General features: G+C 44.6%; 1 protein-coding gene across 4 annotated transcripts; it reads right to left on the bottom strand.

Annotated features, from left to right (window-relative positions):
* Positions 1-6,083: 6,083 nt before the first annotated feature.
* On the bottom strand, positions 6,084-18,332 carry LOC131413872 (class I histocompatibility antigen, Gogo-B*0101 alpha chain-like). 4 transcript variants are annotated; one of them, XM_058554830.1, is made up of 8 exons: positions 18,228-18,332; positions 17,635-17,904; positions 17,118-17,393; positions 16,218-16,493; positions 15,971-16,084; positions 15,490-15,540; positions 6,794-6,863; positions 6,084-6,196 (listed from the first exon to the last, which is right to left on the bottom strand). In XM_058554830.1, the coding sequence occupies exons 1-8, from the start codon at positions 18,289-18,291 to the stop codon at positions 6,154-6,156; spliced, it is 1,164 nt and encodes a 387-aa protein (XP_058410813.1). In that variant the 5' UTR covers positions 18,292-18,332; the 3' UTR covers positions 6,084-6,153. The 4 variants fall into 4 exon arrangements, 3 of the variants coding, with proteins under 3 accessions (XP_058410813.1, XP_058410814.1, XP_058410815.1); XM_058554831.1 differs by lacking the exons at positions 6,084-6,196; positions 6,794-6,863 and adding exons at positions 14,720-15,140; positions 15,306-15,347 and having other exon boundaries at positions 18,228-18,331; XM_058554832.1 differs by lacking the exons at positions 6,084-6,196; positions 6,794-6,863 and adding an exon at positions 14,720-15,140 and having other exon boundaries at positions 18,228-18,331.
* Between the last annotated feature and the right edge of the window lie 609 nt (positions 18,333-18,941).

Below are 18,941 nucleotides of genomic sequence, written 5' to 3'. Positions count from 1 at the left end.
GCAGAGGGCAGCAGAAGCTGAACGAGCCCCCAGCTCCTGAGAATGCCCATAGTACCACTGCAGCCCTGAAGAGAGGAGCACAACTTGGCAGGACTGTGAAAGCAGGTGACAGCAGCCCTGAGACCCCCGGGTGACTATTTTCCCATTCATTGGGAGACCCCACAGCACCGCTGTGATCCCAAGGAGTCACCCAGGCCTGGACAGGCACAGCTGACAGAGATCACGGCAGTGGCCTAAGATTACACAGCTCCTGTGCCATGCCCCCCGCAAGTGGTGGCAGGTGGAACCTGAGTCCAGAAACTATCACTATGTGCCGGCACAAATCCACTCCATCAAATGATATAAAGAAATATATTAATACTCTAGACCAGAAGGAAAAAGACAAACACCCAGAAATCAATCCTGAAGGCATGGAAATCTACAATCTAAATGACAAAGAATTCAAGACAGCCATCATAAGAAAACTCAACGAGCTACAAGAGAATTCTGAAAGACCTTTCAGTGAAATCAGGAACCAAATTACTGAACAGAGGGAATTCTTCACAAAAGACATCGAAACTATAATGAAAAACCAAATAGAATTGTTAGAAATGAAAAACATAATGGATGAGATAAAGAAAAATCTGGAGTCCTTAAACAACATAGCTAACAATATATAGAGGATAGAATTAGCAATCTAGAGGGTAGGAACACAGAAATGCTTCAGAGGGAGGAGGAGAGAGAGCTTAGACTAAAAAGAAATGAAGAAATTCTCCAAGAAATATCTGACTCAATTAGGAAATGCAACATAAGGATTACAGATATTCTAGAGGGAGAAGACAGGGGAAAAGGAGCAAAGAGCTTGTTCAAAGAAATAATAACTGAGAACTTCCAAAACCTGGAGAAGGAGCTGGAATTACATGTAAAAGAAGTCAACAGAACTCCTAATTACATCAATGTAAGAAGACTTTCTCCAAGGCATATATTAGTAAAGCTGGCAAAAGTCAATGACAAAGAAAAATTATCAAGGGCAGCAAGGCAGAAGAGAATAACCTACAAAGGAAGCCCTATCAGGCTTTCAGTGGATTTCTCAGCAGAAACCTTACAGGCTAGGAGAGAGTGGAATGATAAATTCAAAATTTTGAAAGACAAAAACTTTCAGCCAAGAATACTATATCCAGAGAAAATATCCTTCAGATATAATGGAGAAATAAAAATTTTCCCAGATAAACAAAAGCTGAGGGAGTTCAATGCCACAAGACCCCCCACACACACACAAGATTTGATCAAGAAGGCCCTCAGACCTGAAAAAAAAAGAAACAGTTTACAAAGCCTTGAGCAAGGGAATAAACAGGCAGACAAAATCAGAAAATTGCAACTCTCTATCAGAACAGATTAGCAAACAATTATAACTCTAAAGATAAAGGGAAGGAAAACACCAAAAATAAATATTATCACTTTGTTTTAACCATAAATTCACAACACATAATGGAATAAGTTGTGACAACAATAACTTAGAAGGGGAAGAGGAAAGTGATGAAACTTGCTTAGACTAAGGGAATAAGAGGCTATCAGGGAATGGAGTATCTCATCTACAGGATCTTTGATACAAACCACACGGTAATCACTAAACAAAAAATCAGAACAAAGACACAAATGATAAATAAAGAGAAAACTGAGAAAACCATCACAGAGAGCCACCAAACTGAATTAGCAGTCCAAAATACACAGGACAAGAAACAAGGGAAACATATAACAACTGAAAAACAAGCGATAAAATGGCAGCATTAAGCCCTCATATATCAATAATCACTCTAAATGTAAATGGATTGAATTACCCAATCAAAAGACACAGAGTGGCTGGATGGATTAAAAACAAGACCCAAGAATTTCCTGCCTCCAGGAAACACATCTCAGATCTAAAGACAAACACAGGCTTAGAGTGAAGGGATGGAAGATGATACTCCAAGCTAATGGCAAACAAAAGAAAGCAGGTGTTGCCATACTTATATCAGAGAAAGTAGACTTCAAGATACAAAAGGTAATGAGAGACAAAGAGGGGAAATGTATAATGATAAAAGGGGCACTCCACCAAGAAGACATATGATTTATAAACATACATGCACCCAACACAGGAGCACCAAAGTACATAAAGCAACTATTAACAAGCCTAAAGGAGATATTAACAACACCAAAATAAAAGTAGGAGATCTTAATACACCACTTACATCAATGGATAGATCATCTAGACAGAAAGTCAATAAGGAAGTAGTGAACTTAAATGAAAAACTAGATGACATGGACTTAATAGATATATATACAGTACTCCATCCAAACACAGCAGATTACACATTCTTCTCAAGCACACCTGGAACATTCTCAAGGATAGACCATATGTTGGGAAACAAAGCAAGTCTATAAATTTAAGTAGACTGAAATAATAACAAGCATGTTTTCTGACCATAATGCTGTGAAACTAGAAATCAACTACAAGGAAAAAACTGGGAAAGTGACAAATATGTGGAGACTAAACAACATGCTACTGAACAACCAATGGATCATTGAGGAAATTAAAAGAGAAATCAAAAAATATCTAGAGACAAATGAAAATGAAAATACACCATACCAACTCATATGGGATGCAGCAAAAGCAGTCCTGAGAGGGAAACTTATAGCAATACAGCCTAACCTTAACAAATAAGAAAAATCCCAAATAAGCAACCTTAAACTACACCTTAAGAATTAGAAAAAGAAGAATAAACAAAGCACAAAGTCAGCAGAAGGAGGGAAATAATAAAAATTAGAGCAGAAATACACAAAATTGAAACCACAAAAACAGTAGAAAGGATCAATGAAACAAAAAGCTGGTTCTTTGAGAAGATAAAATTGACAAGCCCTTAGCCAGACTCACCAAGAACAAAAGTGAAAGGCTCAAATAAATAAAATTCGAAGTGGAAGAGGAGAAATCATAATGGATACCACAGAAATACAAAGGATTATAAGAGAATACTATGAAAAACTATATGCCAACAAATTGGACAATTTATAAGAAATGGATAAATTCTTAGACTCATATAACCTCCCAAAACTGAATCGAGAAGAAATAGAGAATCTGAATAGACCAAACACAAGTAAAGAGATTGAAACAGTAATCAAAAACCTTCCAAAAAACAAAAGTCCAGGACCAGATGGCTTCTCTGGAGAATTTTACCAAACATTCAAAGAAGATTTAATACCTATCCTTCTCAAACTATTCCAAAAAATTGAGGAAGATGGAACACTTCCTAACACATTCTACAAGGCTAACATCACCCTGATAGCAAAGCCAGACAAGAAGGAAAATTACTCCAATATCACTGATGAATATAGATGCAAAAATCCTCAACAAAATATTGGGAAACCAAGTACAGCAATACATTAAAAAGATCGTATACTACCATCAAGTGGGATTTATATCAGGGACACAGGGATGGTTCAACATCTGCAAATCAATCAATGTGATACACCACATTAACAAAATGAAGAATAAAAACCACATGACCATCTCGATAGATGCAGAGACAGCATTCGACAAGATCCAATATCCATTTATTATGAAAATTGTCAACAAAATGGGTACAGAAGGAAAGCAACTCAACATAATAAAGGCCATATATGACAAACCCACAGCCAACATCATACTCAATGGGCAAAAACTGAAAGCCATCCCTCTGAGAACAGGAACAAGACAAGGGTACCCACTCTTGCCACTCTTATTCACCATAATACTGGAGGTTTTGGCCAGAGCAATTAGGCAAGAAAAAGGAATAAAAGGAATCCAAATAGGCAATGAAGAAGTGAAACTCTTTGCTGTGTGCAGATGACATGATTTTATATATAGAAAACCCTAAAGAATCCATCAGAAAACTATTAGAAATAATCAACAACTACAATAAAGTTGCAGGGTACAAAATCAACTGACAAACATCAGTTGTATTTCTATACTCTAAGAACAAACTAACAGAAAGAGAACTCAAGAATACAATCCCATTTACAATCAAAACAAAAGAACAAATTATCTAGGAATACATTTAACCAGAGAGGTGAAAGACCTATACAGTGAAAACTATAAGACATTATTGAAACAAATCGATGATGACATAAAGAAATGGAAAGATATTCCATGTACATGGATTGAAAGAATAAACATAGTAAAAATGTCCATACTACCTACAGCAATCTACAGATTCAATGCAATCACAATCTGAATCCCAGTGACATTCTTCATAGAAATAGAACAAAGAATTCTAAAATTCATATGGGGCAACAAAAGACCACGAATAGCTAAAGCAGTCCGGAGTGAAAAGGACAAAGCTGGAGGCATCACAATCTCTGACTTCAAAATATACTACAAAGCTATAGTAATCAAAACAGCATGGTACTGGTGCAAACACAGACACACAGATCAATGGAACAGAATTGAAAGCCCAGAAATAAAACCACACATATACGGACAGCTAATATTTGACAAAGGAGCTAAGAACATAGAATGGAGAAAGAAAAGTCTCTTCAATAAATAGTGCTGGGAAAACTAGACAGCCACATTCAAAGGAATGAAAGTAGACCATTATCTTTCACCATCCACAAAAATTAACACAAAATGGATCAAAGACTTGAAGTAAGACCTGAAATCATAAAACTCCTAGAAAACATAGAGAAAAATCTTCTTGACATTGGTCTTGGCAATGATTTTTTGGATATAGCACCAAAAGCAAAAACAAATAAGTGGACTGCATCAAATGAAAAAGCTTCCACACAGCAAAAGAAACAACCAACAAAATGAAAGGGCAACCTACAGAATGGGAGAAAATATTGGCAAACCATCAATCTGATAAGGGGTTAACATCCAAAATATATAAAGAACTCATACAACTTCATAGAAAAAAGGGAAAAAAGACAATCAAATTAGAAAAGGAGCGGAGCATCTGAACAGACATTTTTCCAAAGAGAACATACAAATAGCCAACAGGTACAAGAAAAGATGCTCAATATCATAATCATCAGGGAAATGCAGATCAAAACCACAATGACATATTACCTCACACCTGTAAGAATGGCTATTCTCAAAAAGACAAGAGATAACTCTTGGTCAGGATGTGGTGAAAAGGGAACACTTGTGCACTGTTGATGAGATTGTAAATTGGTACAGCCACTAGGGAAAACAGTATGGAGGTTCCTCAAAAAAGTAAAAACAGAACTACCATATGATCCAGCAGTCCCACTTCTGGGTATACATCCAAAGGAAATCAAATCAGGATCTCAAAGAGATATCTACACTCCCATGTTCATTGCAGCATCATTCACAATAGCCAACATATAGAAACAATCTAAATGTCCCTCTACAGAAGAACGGATGAAGAAGATGTGGTATATATACACAATGGAATATTCTTCAGCCATGAGAAAGAAGGACATCCTGCCATTTGCAACAACATGGATGGACCTTGAGGGCAATATGCTAAATGAAATAAGTCAGACAAAGACAAATACTGTATGATCTCACTTATATGTGGAATCTAAAAAAGCCAAACTCATAGAAACAGAGAGTAGAATGGTGGTTGCCAGGGGATGCAGAAATGGGGACACGTTGGTGAAAGGCTACAAACTTCCAGTTATAAGATGAGTAAATTCTGAGGATCTACTGTGCAGCATGGTGACTATGGTTAACAATTGCTAAGAGATATAAATTAAATGTTCTCAATACCCAAAAAGTGGTAATTAGGTAGATGATGGAGGTGTAACTAAACCCTTGTGGTAATCATTTCCCAATATATACGTGTATCAAATCATCATGTTGTACACCTTTAACTAACACAATGTTATATGTCAGTTATATTTCAGTAAAGCCAGGGAAGAAAAGATATCCCTTATAAGATGAAGAATAAGTTGTTGCATCTGGCCCCTCCTACAACCAAAAACAAGGCACAATGTCTAGTGGGCATCTTTGGATTTTGGAGGCAAAGTACTTCTAATGTGGGTGTGTTATTCTGGCCCATTTATGGAATGCCCTGAAAAGCTGCTAGTTTTGAGGGGGGCCCAGAACAAGAAAAGGCTCTGCAACAGGTCCAGGCTGCTGTGCAAGCTGCTCTGCTGCTTGGGCCACATGATCCAGCAGATCCAATGGTGCTTGAAGTGTCAGTAGGAGATACAGATGCTGTTTGGAGACTTTGGCAGGTCCCTATAGGTGAATCACAGTGGAGGGCCTTAGGATCTTGGAGCAAAGGCCTGCCATCTTGTACAAATAACTATCCTCCTTTTGAGAAACATCTTTTGGTCTACTACTGTGCTTTAGTAAAGACTGAACACAGAACCATGGGCCACCAAGTTACCATGTGACCTGAGTTACCCATCATGAACTGGGTGTTATCTGACCCACCAAACCATAAAGTCAGGCATGAACAGTAGCACTCTATCATCAAATGGGAGTGGTACATTCATGATGGGGCATGAGCAGGCCCTGAGGCCACAAGTAAGTTACATGAAAAAGAGGTCCACATGGCTATGGTCCCCACGTCCCCACTACCATCTGTAGTCCTGCTACAATACCTTTTCTCCTAGCCTGCACCTATGGCTTGATGGGGAGCTCCCTACAATCAGTTGCCAGCGGAAGAGAAAACTCCGGCCTCATTTATAGATGGTTCTACATAATAGGCAGACACCACCCAAAAGTGCACAGCTGCAGCATTAAGCCCCTTCTGCAGACACCCTTGAAGAACAGCAGTGAAGGAAAATCTTCCCAGTGGGCAGAACTTCCAATAGTCACCTGGTTACTCACTTTACTCTGAAGAAGAAATGGTCAGATATGCAACTGTATACAGATCCATGGGCTGTAGTCAATGGTTTGCCTGGATGGGACGTGGAAGGAACATGATTGAAAAATTGGTGACAAGGATATTTGGGGAAAAGGTATATAGATAGACCCCTCTGAATGGGTAAATAATGTGAAGATATTTGTATCCTATGTGAATGTTCACCAAAGGGTAACCTCAGCAGAGGAGAATTTTAACAATAAGTGGATAGGATGACCCATTCTGTGTACACATGCCAACCTCTTTCCTCAATCACTCCCATAATCATCCAATGGGCTCATGAACAAAGCGGCCATTGTGGCAGGGATAGAGGTTATGCATGGGGTCAGCAACATGGACTTCCACTTATCAACGTTGAGCTGACTAGTGCCACTTCTGAGTACCCAATCTATCAGCAGCAGAGACCAACACTGAGTCTCTGATATGGCATCATTCTCTGCGGTGTCACCAAGCTTCCTGGTGGCAGGTTGAAAACACTGAACTGCTTTCATCATTGAAGGGGCAGCATTTTGTCCTTACTAGAATAGACAATTGCTCTTGATAAGAGATAGGCCTTCCCTGCAGGCAATGCTTCTGCTGAAACTACCATGCGAGGACTTAGAGAATGCCTTAGCCACCATCATGGTATTCCACACAGCATTGCTTCTGGTCAAGGAACTCATTTCACAGCAAAAGAAGTGGGGCACTGGGCCCGTGCTCAAGGAATTCAAGAGTCTTATGACATTTTCCACCATCCTGAACCAACTGGCTTAATAAAATGGTAGAATGGCATTTTGAACACTCAGTTATACTCCCAGCTGGGTCACTGAGTTGCAGGGCTGGGGCAAGGTTCTCCAGATGGCTTTTATGCTCTGAATCAGCATCCAATATATGGTGCTGTTTCTCCCATAGCCATGATTCATGGGTCCAGGAATTGAGCATTGGAAATGGGAATGGCAACACTCACAAATACCCCAGCGAGCCACTAGCAAACATTTTGCTTCCTGTTCCCACAACTTTATGCTCTGCTGGCCTAGAGGTCTTAGCTCCAGAAGGAGGAGTGCTTCCATCAGCAGACATAACAATGATACCATTGAACCGGAAGCTGAGACTTCCAACTGGCCACTTTGGGCTCCTCATGCCTCTGAATCAACAGGCAAAGAAGGGAGTTATGGTATGGGGTGTGGCAATTGATCCCCACTACCAAGGGGAAATTGGACTACTATTCCACAATGGAGGTAAGAAAGGGTATGGCTGGAACACAGGAGAACACTTAAGGCATCATTTAGTATTACCATGCCCTGTGATTAAGGTCAATGGAAAATGACAACTCAATCCAAGCAGGACTACTAATGGCCCAGACTCTTGAGGATTGAAGGTTTGGGTCATCCCATCAGGTAAAGAACCATGGCCAGCTGAAGTGCTTGCTAAAGGCAAAGGAAATACAGAGTAGATAGTGGAAAAAGATAGTTACAGTTACCAAGTATGACCATGTGATCAGTTAAAGAAACAAGGAGTGTAATTGTCATTAGGATTTCCTTCTTATTTTGTTATGAATAATGAATAAGGTGTGTGTGTGTGTGTGTGTGTGTATACTACTTTTGTCTTCTTTCCTCTCTTTTTCCCTTATCATGTAACATAAGAGGTATTGGCATTATAATATTTAAGTACTGTAAATTTTACATTATAGTGTCTACAAAAAGAATAATAAACATCACTCAAGCACTTTACCTCCTCTTCTGGGGAAGAAGTTAGTGCATTTTCAGTTGTACACAGGATGCTTGGATCATGTTAAGCGAAATTACCTTGCTATTATCAATATTTGGAGATTAAATATGGTTTAAGATGCATATCAGTGCCAGGTTGATGGGATGGACTTGTGATAGTTAATTTTATATGTCAACTTAACTGGGTCACAGAGTGCACAGACACTTGGCTAAACATTATTTCTGGGTGTGTCTGTGAGGGTGTTTTCAGATGAGATTAGCACTTGAATTTGTGGACTCAGGAAAGGAGACTGCCCTCCACAATGCGGGTGGGCATCATCCAATCCATTGAGGGCCTGAATAGAACAAAAAGTGAAAGAAGGGAGAATTTACTCCTTTTTCTGCCAGACTACAGGAGCCAGAACATCAGTCTTCTGCCCTCGGAATTCGATTTACACCATCAGCTCCCCTGTTCTCAGGACCTCAGTCTCAAACTGAATTACACCACTGGCTTTCTTTGGTCTTCAGCTTACAGATGGTAGAAAATGGGACTTCTCAGCTCCCCTAATTCCATGAGCCAACACCTTATATCATATTATATACATCCTATTGGTTCATATACATTCTAGTGGTTCTGTTTCTCTGGAGAACCCTAATACAGATGACAATTAAACAATGGAATGAATAAAACAAATATTGATGAGGTTAAAAAAGGTCTTAATATAGCACTGTTGAACGTTGGTTGAACCAAAGGGACTCTTGCTGGCCCCCCAACATTAAAGGACTCTAAACAACATGGTTCATTTATCCCAGTTTACAGGAATTTTAAAAGCAGGAAGGCAAAGATTACAATGAGAACCCTGACCTGCGATAGTCAGGGAGATTTCTAAAGGGAAAGATTGACTAAAGAGCCAAGGTAGTTTGGCTTGACACCTCACTGGGGATCCAAAGCCCTGTACACAAGAGTGGGTAAAAGGGTCAGGGGTGGAGAAGTTTCCAGGACTCCTTTACACAGGAGACCCATGTTCTGTGGTACCAAAATCCATTGGTGAACCTCTAACGTGGGCTACAATTAGATTGAGAGAATAAAGAAATGTAAATATTGATAGGATTAAGGGGAAAATTTGGATGAAATTGGAATGTTTAAACACGCTTTAAGTGAAGAAGTTGCATCTCCCTTACCTGAATGTTTTATGGGAATGGATATTATGTCGGACTGGGAAACACTTTCCTTACCTAGTATTGTAAGACAGAAGGCATGTATATCCACCCTTCAAGCAATATTAATTGGATATGCTCAGTGGAAACTAAACAGTATAGAACAGAAACTGGAGTGCACTGCAGACACTCTCTGTACAATAGCCCTGTGTGGAGCGGGCACTGGAGCTTATAACAAAAGCCCCTGAGCACTTCCCAGTGATGACTAATGGGACTTTGAACTAGAGAATTTCCAATTGTGGGGCAATTACTAGCTTGCTATTGGACATTAATTGAAACTACCCTTATGATTGAAAGACATAAAATAATCTTGAAAGTAAAATACCCATGGTGTCTGGGATAAAGTTGGAGAAACACTCTGATGGAGAGGACAGTGCTAAGAAGAGCTCCATTAAAAAGTGGAAACAGTTGACACAGGATCATGCTACCAGGGGAACACAGGGAGGATACACACATGAGCAGGGAGCATCTTTTCCTCTAGGACTGACTTTGGAACTGCATGAGGAGCTACTCAATTCTATCATCACTTGGACAGTGTCCTATAAACAGCTCTCAATTGACCTAGAAAGAGCTGCTTGGTTTATGGATGGCAGTTCCAAGGTGAACAGACAACATCTGATTTCGAAGGCCACCTCTATGATCAAGGAACGTAAAAACAGATAAACCTCATGAACTGAATTCCATGCAGTTTTCCTAGCAGTGATGGAAGAACTGAACAATGATAAAAGCCCTTAGAGTTTGATTTTTACAAACTCAAAACACCATGGGAATTTGAGGGGTACGTAAAGTAAGACATGTTGTGGCCCATCACAAGAACCCCCTTCTGGGTTGAGAAGAGACTGAAATCAATGAGCAGATAACCTGCTGTCCTCCTTGATGTGGCTGCCTGGATCCATGAAATAAGTGGACACTGGGGGGCTTGCAGCAATACAGAGATGGGCTGAATCTAGACATATTCCACTTGCATCCTCTGAGGCACAAAATACCAAAAAAAACTGTTCTGTCTGCCAACCAGATAGACAGAGACTACATTGGCTATCTGGCAGATTCCCTGGTGGGAAGGCCTTGAACATAAATGGCAAATCAGACCAATGCTGATGGCCCAGGGGGGCTACAAATGGGTCTTGTAGGAGTAGATATTGAATCTGGGTTGAGCTTTGCCTAACCAGTGGTGGATGCACATGCTCAGAGTGCTATAAAAGAACCAGAACAGAAGATATTGCATCAATTTGGACTGCTAAGTCATATTTCTTCAGAACAAGAACATACTTTACTGCCCATAAAGTGCAACAATGGGTGGAGAGATATCCTCCTCAGAGTAATAGTTTGATAGAGAATTGGAATTGGCAACTGAAACATTGATTGTCCAAAATGGGGTGGGGGGATAGAAGGCACAAAGAGCTGGCTTACATATCTTCACAAATGTGTGCTCACACTCAACATCAGTGGGGCTAAAGGAGTTTCTCCACTAGAGTGTTTCTTCTCTTTCTCCAGCAGGATTTGGGGAGGAGGAGTAAGGAACAATGCTGGTATGACTGTAGAATTCTTCCAAAATGGGGAGGATGTTGGTACAACTATATTCACCTCGACTTTCGTTCTTGCTACTTGATGCAGTGGTCTAAGGTCAGGGATGCAACTACAAGCGCCAGAAACAGGAATGATTCCTAAGCAAGAAACTGGAAGTATACTTTCAAACCTTTATCAGAATTCCTAAGGGCCTGGAGGGATGGATTGTGCCTTCACCCCATCTGGTAAATTGGGGCTGAAAGGGAATGTAGTTATATTGCCTATTAGTCAGTTAGCGCACTAGTTCTGCACCTGTGACCCTCCCCTCGATGAATGGGAGTGGACTGAGGGGGAGGGACTGCTAGACTAGTCTTGCTGCCTACAGTCTAGACCAGCACAGCAGCCAAACCTACCGTCCCTTCCAAAGGTGGAAAAGTTTGGTATAAATGGAGAGGAGAAAGAGTAGCTGTGGATAAAGGAATGAATAAATGGATTACGTTATGAAGGAAATCCAATATTATATTATCAACTCAGAAGAGGTCTGATCAAGAGATGATATTGTCTCTTACTCAAATATCCAGATACCTGAGAGGGTGAAGCCATATATTGCTGAGACCACTCCTGCTTCTGGAACCTGACAAGATCAAGTAGAAGGCTGCAAACCCAAGTGGTTTTGTCCTGGGAAACATATTCATACAATAGAATGATGGACTGGACTAATCTTAAAGACTGAATGGGCACCAGTAATGTACTAGTGTCTTCTAACTGTTATGGTCCTTTTGCTATAAGGGATCTGTGGTCTAAAACCAGGGGGTATCCTGTGGTATAATCAAAAATATTGTCTTTCTCCCTGGTTCCTGGAATAGAGCTCCTGAAACCCTTGGAATCTCCTGAGTGGTAAGAGGGACTTTGGTATGCTAATAAAATGGCTGAGGAGTCCTACATAGCTTCAGAATGGGGGCTGGTCACCAAAAGGACCCCAGTGGTGACGGCTGAGTACCAGCATTGCTGTGAAGCTTCTTAAAAAATACTCAGGCCTCTCCCAAGACCCAACATCTCAGAATATTAGGCACAAGACCAAGGAATCCCTTATTTAACAAGACCTACAGGTGAGGCTGATGCCCAGCCATGAGGGAATCCAGGTCTACATTCTTGCTACTAAACGTGTGATCTGAAGACCAGAAGCATCAGTACCAACCTTGTTATACATAGACTTTCATGCTCTATTCAAGAATCTTAACGAGATGTCCAGGGCGTTCCTGTGCAAAGGAAAGTTTGGGACCTCTTAGTCTCCATGCCTTCTAGATACAGAGACAGAACTGTGTAGTCTGCCCCAGGTGTGTAGTTTGATCAGATCCCTTAGCAATGGGGGGTCCAGGGTTCAGTCCTTGTTCCTCTCTCTTCTATAGCCATCACTCCCTTGGTGACCTCATCTGTTCTCAAAGCTTTAAATATCATCCATATGGTGTCACCTCCCAAATCTACTTCTCCAGCCCAGACATTTCTCCTAACCTCCAGACTCATTTGTCCAACTGCTGATCTGCTATCTCACTTGCATTTGTGATAGACATCTAGACTCAACATCTCTTAAACCAAATACCTGTAAATTTGCTCCTTACAAAGTCTTCCCCAACTCTGCTTATAGCAACTCCATCTTTCTACTTGCACAGTCCAAAATTTGGGGTGTCCTCCTTGACTCCTCTTTCTCATTCCCCAGATTAATCCATTAGGAAATGCTGCAAAGTCCATCTTCAGAATGTTTATCCAGAATCCAATTACTTCCACACCAGTGGAAGCCATGGACAACTCCAGCCTGGAACACTGCACTAGTTCCCTGCTGCTTCCCTAGTGCCTCCCTTGCCCTTTGCATCCCAATTCTGCTCTCAGCACAGCAGCCACAGTGATCCTTTTAAATGAGAAGTCATACCATGACCCTCTTTTGCTCTAAACTGTCTTGTAAATCGCCATCTCACTCAGAACACAGACCAAAGCCCTTCACATCCTCCAGGCCCACACAGTCTGGCCGCACCTAGATCTCATCACGATTACTCTCTGCTCCAGCCATACTGGCCCCCTCGCTCTTCCCAGAACACACAGACACACTCCTGCCCTAATGCATTTGTACTGGGGGTTCCTCTGCCTGGAAAGAACTTCCCCCAGACATCCTCATGGATAATTCCTCATGTCCTTCACATCTTTCCTCTAAGGTCACCATCCCAGTTAGACACACTGACCACCCAAATTAAACAGCCATTTTCCCTGTTCCCACCCACACCCTCTGGATTGCCTTCTCCACTGCACTTTTTTCATAGCACTTATCACCTTCTAACATAAACACTGTCCTTATTGACTACACTTATAGTATATAGTCTGTCTCTTCCCATTACAACATATTCTCCACAAGGCCAGCAATTTTTCTATTTTTACTTCAGTGATGCTTCCCAGATGCAAAAATAATATATCATACCTCTGGCACACAACCAATATCAGTTGAATGAATGTTCAGTGCAGAGCACCTCCCTTTTCTAGACACAATATCTTTAATAACGTAACCTCGGGCCATATGCTGTTTTGTGGCAGCTACAGCACAATGTCCACTCACCCTGAATCAATGCCCCTTCCCTCCAACTCTCCCTCCCACGCCAACCCTCCTGCACACCAGAGCACACAATTACATTTCTCTCTTCAGAAAACAATGATTTGTGACTTATGAGGCCTATTTTCCAACCAACTATAAATCTAAAGTAGACTCTCCTTTATACATTGTGAGTTTGGATTGGAGTCGGCACTAGGATGACTAGAGCTAAGCCCGGGAGAAAGGGCAGGCTGCAGAGCAGAAGAATCCCAACAGGAACTTTTCTAGGATGAGAAATTACGGGATCCCTCCTCTCTAATTCCAGAATCTGGCTCTTTTGAGAAGGCTGGGGAAAGGTGGAAATGACAGTCAGGCACTAGAAAGAGGACAGAGCTGGACGAGTCTGAAAACTCATCTCTGGACACCACAGATGCTTGTGTGCAGGGGCCACCTAACAATGACAGGCCAAATGACTCCTGCTGCTGCCAGAGAAGGGGGACACCCAGAGGAGAATGACCAGAACTCATACACAAGAACAAGAACAGGCACGACCCTCTACAGAAACAAAGAAACAACAAATAAACATTCAAGAGGGGAGCTGAGGACCAGATCCAGGCCTGAGTCTAGGGTGACCCCACCACATGCAGCCCTCACTGCCCATGGTCCTGGAGACACAAGGCCGAGGTGATGTCCGAGTCCTTGTGATCACAGGTCCTGGTGGGACAGGTTCTACTGAAAGGACAAGGACAAAGGCGCAGAAAAGATGATCCAACCAAGGAGTGACCATGTCAAAGCCCACGATGCACTCAACACCAACCAGGCACAGGCCCGATCCATGCTCAACTCCTCAAAGCCTTCTTCTGTCCCCACCTGCAAAAGGCTCAACAAAGCAAAAACACAAGTTCTGGAAAGTTCTCAGTGCTTCCATTTATTTCTCTTCTCAAATTTTAGGAATCTTCTCCTTTAATTAACCCATCAATCCCCCATGGCAAGAATTTAAAAAAAACAAGTTCATATCCCAATTCTTATTTTCAATAAGGCAGTAAGAAGCTGCAGCTCAGAGCAACACAAAGTTAAGACAGGGATGGAGACGGCCCAGCCCCGCTCTGCTGGAACAGGAAAGTTGATCACGGAAGAGAATACAGGTCAGTGTGGGGAGGGGGTCACAAGGGAGACCAGTCTCTCACTTCTTCTCATTATGCTAATAGGAACGCAGATACACTCAGATGCCCTTTGCAGAAACAGAAGTCAGAGATTCCTGAAGTCACAATGGGGATGGGGTGAACAAATTTTATATCACTCAGTTCCCCACAAGGCAGCTGTCTCACGCTATAGAAGAAAATAATTATGAACAAATTTAAGTCTCTTGCTATAATTGGTGACATTCTGAACAGCCCACCACATGCTCAAAATGTCCCAATCAAAGAATCCCCATAACCTAGTCCTGTCCCCTCTCCCCCAACCCTTCCCCACTTCAGGCCTCTAGGGTCTCACCTGCTGTGAGAGACACATCAGAGCCCTGGGCACTGTGGCTCCCTGGAGTAGAACAAAACAGGATGTGGTCAGGGCCCACAGGAGATGAGACTAAAGGAGAAACTATGGGGTGGGTGAGCTTCCCCACGTGCTCCCATCTACATTATCACAAGGGTCTCAGGGATCACCCACCTTCTATACTTACTTGCAGCCTGAGTGTAGCTCCCTCCTTTTCCGCCAGTGGGAAGAAAACACCCTGTGAAAAACCAGGGAGGAGGCAGGGCCATAAGGTCCTAAAGGAACCCCCTAGTCCTGGACCCCAGAGAAGGTTCTAGAACTGTGATTAGAGACCCAGGGCAGGATCAGGAAGCATAAGAAAAGTATATGTGTGGAGACTGGACCAACTACCCTCATGACCTGTGACCTGTGACTTCCCCTCACCTTCTCCTCTGTTCTGTGACTGCTGGGAATCAGGTCTCCATCACCAGACTCATCACGGTGACTAATTTATCCTTCATTTTCATATGTGCTTTACTAAAGAGGAAGTATTAGCAAATAGGCCCCCAGAGGAGGAAAGCACATGTGCCTGTGGATGGGACTTCCCATTAACCAGGCAGAACAAAAGTCTACCCGGGCTTCAAACTCCCCAGTGGGATAAGAAAACTCAGACCACAACCCCTCCCTACCTGAGCGGTTCTTCCTCCAGATCACAACTCCAGCCACCACAGTTACAATGACCACAAAGACAACCAGGCCAGCAATGATGCCCACAATGGGGATGGTGGACTCAGGAGGCGGCTCTGGGAAGGGAAGTGAGGGAAGGTGAGGGCCCTGACCTCCAGCATCAGCCCTGACTCTGCTGAAGGTCTCCAGAAGGGCTCCTGATTTCCTGTGATAGTGTAAGAGACTCTAAGCCCACATCTCCCTCCTTACCCCATCTCAGGGTGAGGGGCTCAGGCAGCCCCTCGTGCTGCACATGGCACGTGTATCTCTGCTCGTCTCCAGAAGGCACCACCACAGCCGCCCACTTCTGGAAGGTCCCGTCCCCTGCAGGCCTGGTCTCCACAAGCTCCATGTCTTGGGTCTGGTCCTCCCCATCACGCTGCCAGGTCAGGGTGATCTCCGCAGGGTAGAAGTCCAGGCCCCAGCACCTCAAGGTGACCTCACGGTCAGAGATGGGGTGGTGGGTCACATGTGTCTTGGGGGGCTCTGAAGAGAAGGGTCAGAAAATTCAGGAACTTTGCATCCGTTTGGGCCACTGAAGCAGTGGTCATGTGACTATCCTGAGAATGGACAGGGCAACTGGGGTGGGGGAAGGGAGCACAACACCCAGATGCCAGCCTAGACACAGGGATCTAAAATAATCTCCACTCCTTGGAAATTTCTGGATTCAGGGTAAGACAGCCCAGGGTCAGAGACAGGTCTCTGAAGAGGAGTAAAGAGGTTTCTGGTCCTGACCTGGGTGGAGGCGAAATGACTCGGAAAACCTGCTCAGACCTCAAGCACACAGGGCGAGGGCGAGGGGACGAAGAACAAGCCCTGAGCGACAAAGTCCCAGAGCGGCTGCCAAAGACAAAGGGAACTGCTTGTCAGTTATTTCAGGGATGGCTTCCCCCTCCATCGCTGGAGAGACTGGACCCCTTAATGTCCCTGAGAGAAAGGCAGGCCCTCTGGTGCAGTCACTCTCTGGTACCGGATCTGAAAACCCTGGCAGACTCAGTCTCCGAACCCATGGGCTGCGCATACTCAGCTGTCAACTCATTTTCCTGCCCTCTCTATGGGATGCCAGCCCCAGCCCGAGAGGAAATCCGAAGGCCCCGCAGCCTCTCCTACCCTTACGCTTCAGCGTCTCCTTCCCGTTCTCCAGGTGTCTGTGGAGCCACTCCACGCACGTGCCCTCCAGGTAGGCCCTGCAGCTCTCCACCTCACCGGCCGTCTCCCACTTGCGCCGCGTGATCTGAGCCACCGTATCCGCCGCGGTCCAGGAGTGCAGGTCCTCACTCAGGGCGATGTAATCGGCGCCGTCGTAGGCGTCCCGACTGTATCCGCGGAGGAAGCGCCCGTCCGGCCCCACGTCGCAGCCAACCAGCCTCTGTAGGGTGTGAGACCCTGACCCCGCCCCGCGGTCAGCCCCGCTCACGTGGCCCCGCCCCCGCCCCGACCACCCGCAGGGATTCAACCTAAACCGAAAATGAAACCACGGCAAAGTCCCCGCCGGCTTTTCCCGAGTCGGGGGGGCCGGGAGGGTCCCGCAGCCTCGGGGTGAATCTCCGACCCGGAGACTCTGGGAGACCCCGGTCCGTCCGTGGGGATGGGGGTCGTGACCTGGACCCGGGCCCGCGTGGCTCACCGGCCTGGCTCTGGTTGTAGTAGCCGGGGATGGTGTTCAGCCTCCTTCCAAAATTCTGTGTTTGCTCCTTGTAGATCCGGGTCTGCTCCTCCCAATACTCCTGTCCCTCCTGCTCCACCCACGGCGCCCGCGGCTCCGCCCTCGGACTCGCGGCGTCGCTGTCGAACCGCACGAACTGCGTGTCGTCCACGTAGCCGACGGCGATGAAGCGGGGCTCCCCGCGGCCGGGCCGGGACACGCCAGTGAAGAAATACCTCAGGGAGTGGGAGCCTGGGGGAGGGGAGGGCCTGAGACCCGGCCCGACCCTCCTCCCGGCGCGGGTGCCGGGTCGGAGGTTGACGGGAGAGAGAAGGGGGTGGGGGAGAGGGAGTCGTGAGATGGAAAATGGGCGGCGGACGAAGGGCGGGGAATCGGAGTGGGCGGAAGCGGCAGCGGGAGAAGGTGGGGGTCAGGACAGGGAGGGATGAGGTGGGTGAAGGGCTCTGGGCAGGTGTCCGCCGAGACGCGCCTTCCCCGGGGGTCCTGCACTCCCGCGGCACGGTCCCCTCGCCCCGCTCCCCGCAGAGCCGGTTTCCTCCCGACCCCGCGCTCACCCGCCCAGGTCTCGGTCAGGAACAGGGCCCCCGAGAGCAGCAGGAGGAGGGTTCCGGGCGCCATAACCTCGCTCTTCGGAGTCTGGGGAGAATCTGAGTTCCCGACGGTGGTGGAGACTTTATAACCGGAACCGCGGAGACGCTGATTGTCTTCTCTGGAAACCGGACACGCAGTGGGAGTGAGAACTGCGGTCGCGTCGTGAGTCTCCAGGCAGGAGGACCTGACACAGGTTGTGAGAGGGAGAAGTGAAACTCAGGGAGATGGGGACTCCCCAACACTGAGCTTCCCCGCCCCAGACACCGCCCTCGGGCCTGAGACCCTGAGAGCCGCGTCCGGGGACCTGGGACTTTGCCCTGACCCCTCTCCTCCTGCACCGAGAGCTCTTCGTCACGCTGTCTCCCTGAGTCCTGGCCCAGGGGCTGTGTGAGTCAGCGATTCTCAAAACACTTTGGTTTCAGGATATTTATACAGTCTTACAAATTAGTGAGGACCCCAAGGATAATTTTGTTTATGTTGGTTATATCTATCGATATTTACCATACTAGGAATAAAAGTTTTTAAATATTTTTGTTAATTTATTTAGAAGAATATTCATAACCCATTGCAAGTTAACAGAAATAATGTTTTTATGAAAAATAACTACTTTCCCAAACAAACAAAGTAGTAAGAAGAGTGGATCTTTTTACATTTTTGCAACTGTCTTATCTGTCTCA

This window comes from Diceros bicornis, chromosome 14, assembly GCF_020826845.1.
Source record: "Diceros bicornis minor isolate mBicDic1 chromosome 14, mDicBic1.mat.cur, whole genome shotgun sequence".
In the NCBI taxonomy this organism is placed as follows: Eukaryota; Metazoa; Chordata; class Mammalia; order Perissodactyla; family Rhinocerotidae; genus Diceros; species Diceros bicornis.
Note: the sequence above shows the minus strand (reverse complement) of the source record. Positions and strands in the feature narration are given on the sequence as shown.